Source organism: Bos javanicus, chromosome 15 (assembly GCF_032452875.1).
Source record: "Bos javanicus breed banteng chromosome 15, ARS-OSU_banteng_1.0, whole genome shotgun sequence".
In the NCBI taxonomy this organism is placed as follows: Eukaryota; Metazoa; Chordata; class Mammalia; order Artiodactyla; family Bovidae; genus Bos; species Bos javanicus.
The window spans coordinates 15,364,271-15,375,016 of NC_083882.1; the positions used below are offsets into that span (position 1 = coordinate 15,364,271).

Genomic DNA, 10,746 nt, shown 5'->3' on the forward strand with positions numbered 1-10,746 from the left:
TGCACCAAATCCAGCCCACCACCTGTTTCATAAATAAAATTTTCTTGGAACATAGCCACGCTTACTCATTTATGCATTGTCTGTGGCTGCTTTGTGCTAGAAAAGCCGAGTTGAATAGTTGCAATAGAGACCAAATGGCCCCAAAGTCTAAACTATTTACTCTGTGGCCCTTTACATTAAAGATTACCAGCCTCTGTGTTAGGATGGTGAGTGCAACAGGCCCATATCCTGCATGCATGGAACTCAGAGTCTAGTCAGGGGCACCCAGTCATACAAATAAATGTACATTTGTGCCACGCTAGCAAAGAAAGCTGTGTTTGGTGCCTTTAGAGAGTATTATTGACAGCTGACAGCTTCGCTGGTGGCTCAGATGGTAAAGAATCTGCCTGCAATGCAGATCTGGGTTCGATCCCTGGGTTGGGAAGATTCCCCTGGAGAAGGAAATGGCAACCCACTCCAGTATTCTTGCCTGGAGAATCCCATGGACAGAGGAGCCTGGCGGGCTACAGTCCATGTGGTCACAAAGAATTGGACACGACTGAGTGACTAGCATCTCACTGGCGGCTGACGTAGTTGGGAACGTCATGGAAGACAAAAATGTCCAGTAGGTACAAAGACCCTATGATGCAAGAGAAGACAGAAATTAAAAACAACAAAAACAAAACAGGAAGAAGCCAAAGCAGACAGAGGTTAAGGCCTGGCAACGTGTGACAGCAGATAAGGCTGGGAGGGGGCTGGGAGGGGACTGGGAGGCCGACCACACGGGACTCTGGAGACCCCGATAAGGACTGTATCTGAAGAGAAATGGGGAAACCTTGAAAGGTTTCCAGTGAGGTCAATGGAGACAGGATGAATGTTTTGAAAGACTTTGACTTCCAGATGGAGGAAGGCTAAAGGAGACCCAGGCGGGATGGGTCAGCCAGTTGGGAAGCTGTTTTACAGAGACCTGGATGAAGATGTGGCAGCTTGAACCTCGGGGTACAGATGGTAGGACTTAGAAGGGTGAAGTCTGTCTAGTGAGGCGCAGAAGCAAGACCATCAACCATCCCAAATGGTCCCACCTGGCCGTGAAGGAGGCATCCGAGGTCATCACGGTTCCATGGTTTCAGATACAACAGAAATACTCAATAATGAGAAAAGATCTTTCTATGGTTCATAAGCCGAGTTTTCCTTTCTCTGTGCTTCCTGTGTGTTCTAAGACTGTGGTGGATGCCGAGTCTTTCAGATGCATAAATAGTGGCCATTTCCTCACATGGTCCCTATTCCATCATGCCTCCTGGTCAATTCAATCACCCCTAAAATGAAGGTGCAAGTCAACTGGAACATGCAATTTATGTCTTCAAGCCCTAGTTCAGTCATCTATTTACTCTGAAAAAGGAGAAGTACTCATTTTTCAATTTTGATTAAAAATATAAAATGCCCTCATTTGACCTCCTTTGAATGAGCCACACGTCTGTCAGGCACTGGGTCAATAAAAGCATGACTGGAATACTAAATGGTGCTTCTATTTTGGGTTCACTCGAAGAGTTGGTTTCTTTCTTATGTCTCCTTCTTTTCAATGGCCAAATAGCTATGTCAGTAGGCAATGAATTACTGCTACATATGTGTCAGGTTCTATGGAACCAACAGGCTACAGGACCACTCAGAAGATATGATATGCAACTTGAAGGAAAAGACACTGTTGACCAAACAGGAATTCTGGGAGCAAGACCAGATCCCTGGCAATGAATACTACTGGCAAGTGGGAGTATTTATCTTCTCATATTTCCACTTGTAGAGTTGTCAGTTTGAAAGGAAGAGGAATTTGAAACCCAACAAACAAAATCTTTATTCCTCAAGGCAAGCTCCATTCAATGACCATGAATTGTAACTGAGATTTCCAGAACAGTGTGTTAGAAGCCCAGCCAGACAACACCCAAAGAAGTGGATTAATTCAGTAAAATGAAAATAACACATCTGTCCATTGAGAATCTGGAGAGAAAATACTGACATTGTCATTGGAAAGCAGCATGACATAGCAAAAAGAGAGCTAAGAGCTTTGGAGTGAGGCAGCATAAGCAGCTGGCAAATTTAACCTTGGATAAGCTATTTAATGCTTCTGAACGTCAGTTTCCTAAACCACAAACCATGGATCATAAGACCTAGAGTTGTTCTATGAATGAGCTAATTTGTGAAGATCCTTGCACACAGTAAGGGATTAATAAATGATAGTTCCTTTCCCTAAACTGCCCAAATTTAAGTCTGGACTGAAAGAATGGTGTACATATCCATCACACTGGACAATTCCAGGACAAACAGTCACTCAAGTGTTCTGCCAGTTCAGGGCAAGTACCCTAACTTGCTCCTGAGAGTGACCACGAATCCGATGAAGACACTAGATTCAAAGATGAAGAAAAAGCCAGAAAAGGAGAAAAAGGCAGCAAAGGGGAGAATGTGTGACTCCTGTTTTTACTACCTGCTAAGAAGAAATTGTGAGCACCTGACTGTGGAACCAGCCCTGTGAGTCAGGTGCTGCCCGGCACTCCTCGGGCTCGGCACAGGAGCCTGGAATGCAATTGCTCACTGTTTGCTTTATGACAATACATCTTCTGGTTGCTCAGGACAGGGAGGGTGGAGGTATCTCTGGCCTCTGTTTTGTTTTGGTTTTTCCAATCACCTATATCCATCCACCCATCCATCTATCTTCCATTCACTGTCTCTCACCAGATACCTTCTGAGCGCCTATTATGTGACTGTGGGACACACACCAAGCATTTGAGAAGATACACAGATAGATGTTTTAGGACAGACATGCAGGGTTGCAGGAGTTACTCCAGCATTCCATTCGTGTGCGTGTGCATATGCGTGTCAGTCTAACACCTATTAGAGGAAGACGTTAATAGTGTACACATTACTATTAAGACCTCACCATATTACAGGTTCCATGCTACACACTTATATGTGTTATCTTGTTTGTCACAACTACTTTATGAAGTCAACATTGTTATTATCTTTAATGGACAGATCAGAAAAATAGGACTGGAAGAATTTGATTACACAGCTTGTAAATGGCAGAGCAAAGATCCAAAGTCAGGTTTCGTAAGGAGGAAGAAAGAATCAGCAATGTCCCGTTTGCTGAGCCCCTTACCCAGAGATGTCAGTGCATGATATCTTCTTTGTATCTGTTCTCTGACACAATAAAAAGAGGGCTGGTGTTAGAATGAATGAAACAGTGCATCTAACAGCTTCAGAAGATACCAGCAAAAAGGTACTGATGGAAGTGAAAGATTAAAGACTTAACTGAGGTTCTAGCTGTGACGACTGTTCACGTACATTTACTAAGATCTGAAACATGACTTCACTGGGCCCTTTAGGAAAATACTTTTGCCACTGACCAAAATATCTGCTTTACTCTGGAGTCACTGACACCTAAACAACATTCACATGGCCAGATATGTGCTCCCACTTGTTCTGTGACAGTGGGAAAGAGAAATGGGGTAGAAATTAAGATTCCCATGTGAAAGAGGTACTGGCGGCTCAAGACAATAAAGAATCTGCCTGCAATGCAGGAGACCCAGGTTCGATCCCTGCGCCAGGAAGATCCCCTGGAGAAGGGATGGCTATCCACTCCAGTATTCTTGCCTGGACAATCCCACGGACAGAGGGGCCTGGCGGGTTACAGTCCACGGAGTCGCAAGAGTCAGACACAACTGAGCAACCACACTTCCACTTTTCATGAAAGATGAGAATTAAAGTCCTATGACCACTAAAGCAGTGGAAACCACGGGAGGTCAAAAATCTCCACAGTAAAACAAAAGAGCTCCGGACTAGGAGCAACTAGTCATGAGTTCAAATCCAAGCTATGTGACCTTGGGCACAACAATTAATTAACCTCTCTGAGCCAGTGCTTCATATCTACAATGAAGAGAATAATATCTACCTCACAGTATTTTTGTAAGACTAAATAAGTTTAGGCAGACTATAAAGCCAATTCCTTCCAACAGTCACATTTGTAAAATGTCAAGGGCTTGGGGACTTCCCTGATGGTCCAGTGGTTCATGGGTTCGATCCCTGGTCAGGGAACTAAGATCCCACATGTCTCATGTCCAAAAAAAAATGTTTTAAAAAGAAAATGACAGGATCTTATACATTGGCTTCTAGTGTAAATTGACAAGATTCTTTGCAAAGACATCACTAGTACGTTATACAAAAATTCTTCCATTAAATGGAAATAAGTTGAGCGGCTAAAAGGTCGAGGTTCCCTGTACTAAACCAGAACCCAGTCCTCAGTTCTGACTGCAAACCCTTCAGATCATTTCCATCCTGCTAATAGGCACACACGCTATCCCATCTCTTTCTTGCCTTCTCCCCATTCTCAATTTAAAGGTGACCATATTTCACATAATACCCGCAACACCCCTATGTCGTCTCTGCTTCCTTTTGAAGTTCTCATTATGTCCCTCAGAAGGCCCCTCAAATGTGGGGCCCTGTTATATGACACCAGTGGTCGTGGTGATTTAGCCGCTAAATCTTGTCCCAGTCACTGGGACCCCGTCAACTGTAGTCTGCCAGGCTCCTCTTATCCCAGGCAAGAATACTGGAGTGGGTTGCCATTTCCTTCGCCAGTTACATGATGCTAAAGAGAGCTAAATCATTTGAGGTAGTTCCAAACACCAGAGCTAGAACTGGTGGGGTGGATTTAGAGGAAGGTTCCAGCTCTGCGTATGGAATATGCTTGGAACAGTGGCGGCTGGCCAGCTGGGAGGCAAGCTTCTAAAGCAGGCAGCTCTCCACCAAAAAAGCTCAGCAGGATATCTCACCTCCTGCTGCTTGACTGAACCCCCGAACATCACATGATTTCATCCAGAACTTACTGAGTGCTTTCTAATGTCCTAGGCATTAGAAATGCAAGTATGAGTAAAATGTGGCCCTCAGCTCTCAAAAGCTCACACTAGAGAGACAAACTCATGAGCAGGTAGTTATAAAGCATGTGTATGTGCGTGTGTGTGCACACACGCATGCTCAGCCATGTCCAACTCTTTGCAACCCTAAGGACTGTAGCCCCTCAGGCTCCTCTGTCCATGTGATTCTCTAGGCAAGAATACTGAGTGGGTTGTCATTTCCTTCTCCAGGGGATCTTCTCAACCCAGGGATCGAACCTGTGTCTCCTACATTAGCAGGTGAATTCTTTCCCACCGAGCCACCAGGGAAAGTGAAAGTCCCTCAGTCATGTCCTACTCTTTGAGACCCCATGGACTATAAAGTCCCTGGAATTCTCCAGGCCAGAATATTGGAGTGGATAGCCTTTCCCTTCTCCAGGGGATCTTCCCAACCCAGAGATCAAGCCCAGGTCTCCTGCATTGCAGGTGATTCTTTACCAGTTGAGCCACAAAGGAAGCCCGAGCCACCTAGGAAGCCCTTTATAAAACAATGTGGTAAGTACAAAAATAGAGAAATTATAGGGAATGCTGCGGGGTGGTCTAACTCAGGAGGTGGCCCTCACTCAGGTGGGCTGTTCTTTCTGAAGGAGATGACACTGGAAAGCGTTAAAGGATGGAGTAGGGGAAGCAGTGGAGGGCGAGATGGGGGCAGTATAGGACGGGTGTTCAGGGCAAAAGGACTGAGCGTGAGCAAAGAAACAACCGTGACCAACAGAATGGTGTAGGGGAGGTCCTCCAGGCAGCTGGATAATGCTAGAACAGTCCACAGGAGTGGGGAGGGGTGGGAGACAGGCTGGAGCTGCAGACAGGAACCTGGGGAATGCGGGCCTTGTAACCTGCATTCTGCAGCATGAACTTTGTCCTGGAGGCAATGGGCAGCCAACACCCTAAAGGTTCTAAGTACACAGGTGACTGAATTTCCATCACCTTGGATTTAGGACGTTTTCTTTTCTTTTCCCAAAGGGAGACTGCAGGACAGCTTTGAGAACTGCTGCCTTGAACTCCGGGAGCCCCAGGGTCAGAACAGCCCTCTTGACTCACCACCAAAGGCAAACACCCAGTTCCTTTGGTCCCTGCCTCTTCCTCTTCTGTCTCCTGGGCCTGTTGGTAATGCTGACCTCACAAAAAAGTGACATGGGCACTAGGTGACTCAGCGTTACAGAGGGCTTGGAAGCGGCCGAAGTCCACGTTGAACCCTGAGCATCTTTCTGCAGCAGGCACGCTGGCGGGGAGGCAGGTTTGCTGCAGTGAGCTTCAGGGCCCGCCAGCCTTGTGATCTGGCAGCTTCTCCCCCTCTCTCGCCTTCCTTGCCTTCTACTTAATACCCGCTGGCTGCTGGCTGACTTGGCCAGACACCGTTGGGAAGGGACGGGCAGCACAAGCCCGCCTTGTAGATGAAAGCATCCTTTTGGCTGGATCAGCCACCAGACCACTCCCACCTCCCCAGGAGGGGACACTGGCCTCCTGGGCTTTTCTGAACTGCTGCACCTCCTACCTCTCAAGCTGCCCCCTCCCCAACCCTGGGCTTCCCCGATGGCTCTGCAGGTAAAGAATCTGCCTGCCAATGCAGGAGATGTGAGTTCCATCCCTGAGTCAGGCAGATTCCCCTGGAGAAGGGAATGGCAACCCACTCCAATATTCTTGCCTGCGAAATCCCAAGGACAGAGGAGCCTAATGGGCTCCAGTTCACGGAGCTGCTAAGAGTTGGACACGACTTCATGACTAAACAACAAAAACCTCCCACCCCACCAGCTCCTTCCTCTTTCCCCATCCTATTTTATCCCCCAGACCTATTCCTCACTACCCAGGGCCCAGAGTCTCCACTGCCTCCCTGAAAATCCTGTCCATCTCTTCTCTCCTGAATGAGTCATGCTCCTTTGGGCTCCTTCAATTAGTGCCTAAATGCCCCCCACCCCTCAAACTTCCTTGATCACTCCATTCCCAACCCCTCCCTTCCACCACTCCCCTTCAGTCTGAGCACAAGTTGACCGTCATCTGCCCCCTGGTACTGGTTCAGCTGCTCCGACCACTCCCTCCACACGAATCCCTGAATCAGCCACAAACTTCCCACTAAGCATATTCCCTCTGCTGGGAATGTCCTCATCACTGTCTCCCTTCCGAACATCCTTTTGGGCACAGCGCAAATGTCACCCTGACCCAAAGGCTCTCTCCTCTCACCTCCAAGACAGATTAAATCTAATAGGACTTTGCTTACTTTTTTAAACAGAGGGTGTTTGGCTTATCTTATAATAACAGCTAGGGCTGATGTATCAGGCACTCCTCAGAGAACCTTGTACAGAGTAACTCATTTAATTCTCAGAATCACCCTGTTATTACCTCTAAGTCAACCTGCCCAAGTTTACAGTGAGCCAGTGGGAGAACTGAGGCTTAAACTGAGGCTCTAATGAGAAGCAAAGCCACCTCTCCCACCCAGGAAGCCTTTGAATCTTGGAGTCTCACTCTGTTCCCCTGGCACACAGTGGGTGACTACTAAATGTGAGAGTTCTGGGTTTAACTGAAATTTGTTCAGCATGCATCCTGGTACCTTCCTCGCATGTATGTTCTGGCTCCCCAAGCCATCCACAAGATCCTTAGGGAGACAGGACCAGGTCATCTATTTTCTTCATAGGCCTGCCATCAGAAGCATAATGTGGAGTTGGGGGATCCTCAGAGAGCTCTAGGGGTGAAGATGGGGGCAAACTAACTTTGGATTAAGGTATGCCTTGAAGAGTGAAAGTGTTAGTCACTCAATCGTGTCTGACTCTTTGTGACCCATGGACTGGAGCCTGCCAGGCTCCTCTGTGCATGGAATTCTCCAGGCAAGAATATTGCAATGGGTAGCTATTCCCTTCTCCAGGGGATCTTCCCGACCCAGGGATCGAACCCAGGTCTCCTGCCTTGCAGGCAGATTCTTTACCATCTGAGCCATCAGGGAAGCCCCAGTGTATGCCTTAGAGTATCTAATTTACCAAGGCTTTTTCACAAGCCTGAGTTCATCAGCTGGATGTGGAGAATGTAAAGAGGACAGAGGTGCAGATGGCCTGAGATCTGGTCAAGGTCTTAGAGCTAGAAATAGCTGAGTGAGATGATAGAAATTACAACCCAGGGCTCTGAATAAAACAACAGAAAGCCAGTCCCCTGCTCATGGTGTGGTCCTGGGCAGCTGTGGCCATCAAGAAGGGGTAGGCTGATGTAAATCAACTGTACTTCAATGAAAACATTGGAAAAAAGAAAAAGATCAAAGTCAGCCATTTCTTTAAAAGAAAAAAAAAAAAAGGGTGGGCCGCGTGTTCAGCTACCCCCTCCCTCCATGGATGAAGTGCCCTTGGTTGCTGGGCAGGGGAGCCTGACCCGGACTTCTAGACAGAGGCTGGCTGAGCTGACTAGGGCAGAATGTGTTAAGGCAGGTTCAGCAGGACCTCTGGGGACCTCTCGGAATGTTGGGTCACTCTCATCAGACAGAACCCAAACCCCCTGAGAGACCACCTGATTTTCCAAGCGGTCTGATAATATATCAGTAGATATAAATAAAAAGAGTCAGGAAAAACTGGTTTGTCCCTCCCATTAGCTGGAGGCAGTCAATGGTTGCCTACTACTTGTAACTATCACATCCCATTTCTAAAACATCTGTATCTTTATTTCACTGTCCTAAGCTCAGAGGGTGAAGAATCCGCCTGCATTGCAGGCGGCACAGGTGACGCGGGTTCCATCCCTGGGTCGGGAAGATCCCCTGGCGAAGGAAATGACAACCCACTCCAGTATTCTTGCCTGGGAAAATTTCATGGACAGAGGAGCCTGGCGGGTCGGACAGGACTGAGCGCATGGCACAAGCCAACACAACTTCAGATGGGATTTACTCAATGTCTTGTGCAGAACGGAAGGCTTTTCCGGCTCAGGTGGCTTCTGCAGAAGAAAAGCTTTTCCCTAGAAGGAAGACGGACCCCATCTTTCCGCCAGTTTGGCGGCCTCTCTGAGCCTTCATCTACCCACCCATCCCGCAGAATCGTGGCAACAACTTGTGAGCTCCCAGCCCCCGCGTCCTGCAGATCCGACTGATCTCCTGGGTCACCGTCTCATGCTCCTCACAGTTCAGGAAATGAATGAGACACTGCAGATGTCTACGCTGTAGAACCACTGCCTACTGGGAACCTCAGACCCTTGTAGCTTCATCTCAGGCTCGCAGATGGCCGAGCTCCGGCCCGCGGTGTTGACAGGGGACTAAGTAGGCTGTAATTCCGGGGGCGCGGCGGGGAAGGTCGGAAACCCGGGTCTCCAGATCCCGGTATCGAAGCCCGGGGCCGCCGTTCCCCCCACGCCCCCGACCGCTCGCGAGAGCTGCCAAGCACCCTGCGAGGCCAGTCCGGCGACCCGGCTCGGGAAGCGCCTGGCTTACCTGCGGCTCCACCAGCCCGCGCGGCTCCGCGCCCAGGGGCGCCGGGCGCGCGGCGCGGAACGCCGAGTACACCGGGATGCGGTGCTGGGTGCTGTACAGGGTGGCGAAGCGCTCGGCGCCCTCGGAACGCTGACAGATCCTCACGTGGGCAGCGGCCGCCGGCCCCGCAGGCCGGGTCCCTGCGTAGAAGAAGCGGTCGCACTCGCCGAAGCCGGCCTCCTCCTGGCGCACCAGCCGGCCCTCCAGCAGCCCGGCCAGGGCGAGGAGGCCGCCCAGCGCCAGGCAGCGCTCGGGGCCCATGGCGCGTCTGCGGGCCGGGCGGGCGGAGCGCGAGGCCGCACAGCTTCGCAGCCGGGAAGTCGGAAGCCGGGCGCGGCGCGGGTGGGGCGAGCTCGGCCGACCGGGGTGGGCGGCCCCGGCGGCGGGGGCGGGCCCGCGTCCCGAGGCCGCGCCCCCCTCGTGCCCGCCTCTCCGAAGACGCCGGCTCCCGCCCGCCTCGGGCTGGGCGCGCGGGTGCGGGGATGCCAGCCCTGTCCCCCCGGGGCCGCCCCGCACCTGGCACCGCCTGGACTCTGCCGTCCGAGTTCACAGGCTCCGGGACGCGCGCTGCCCCGGCGGAAAGGGCTGAACCAGGTCGGCTTCATCCGGGGAAGCGGGGACCGTCCCCGGGGCGCGAGCCTAGAAGCCTCCGGAGACAGCGCGCCCCAGGGATCCTCAAGGATGCCAAGAGGCGGCGTGAGATGCCCACAGCAACTGTGGCTCTTTGGGGCGAATGGGCAGAGAGCCCCCCGGTGAAATCCGATGCAAATCAGTCTCCCGCCTTCCCAGTGGAAGTCTTCCCATCCGCCCGCACATGGACATAACTCAGAGATGAAGTTTTAGCAGGTCAGAAGCGGGGATACCCAAGTTAAGGAATCCTGTTGTAGGAAATTCCTAACCTAGGTAGACAGTTCAGCTCTGTGGTTTACTTGGAATCAAAACCAAAACCAAGAAAGGAACAAGACCGGCTGATTTCACCGGTTGGTAGGTCGGTTGGTTCATTATTCTCTTTTGAGTGTCTATGTGCCAAGCTGGGTTCGGTGACAGCGTACAATGGTAAACAAGAATAGGATCCCTGCGGTCCGGATGACGAAACCTAGTGGGAAAGCTTGTCGTTAATCAAAGAAGCAGTCTATTAAAGGAATAATGAAACACAGAGCGTGGAGCTGTGAGAAACTGCCCCTCTGGGAGTGAGGGTGTGTTTGCCTGAAGAGTGTTGTCTGAGGTGAGATCAAGAGGATGTTCAGTTCAGTTCAGTTCAGTCGCTCAGTCGTGTCCGACTCTTTGCGACCCCATGAATCCCAGCACGCCAGGCCTCCCTGTCCATCACCAACTCCCGGAGTTCACTGAGACTCAACGTCCATCGAGTCAGTGATGCCATCTAGCCATCTCATC

The 10,746-nt window shown here is 50.4% G+C and overlaps 1 protein-coding gene across 1 annotated transcript in view; it reads right to left on the minus strand.

Annotated features, from left to right (window-relative positions):
* ENDOD1 (endonuclease domain containing 1) overlaps nucleotides 1–9,693 on the minus strand; it is a 35,152-nt gene extending 25,459 nt beyond the window's left edge. The window contains exon 1 of the mRNA XM_061440173.1: nucleotides 9,313–9,693. Coding sequence (XP_061296157.1) covers nucleotides 9,313–9,612 — 300 coding nt within the window. The 5' untranslated portion in view covers nucleotides 9,613–9,693. The remainder of the gene's footprint in view (nucleotides 1–9,312) is intronic.
* Nucleotides 9,694–10,746: the final 1,053 nt, after the last annotated feature.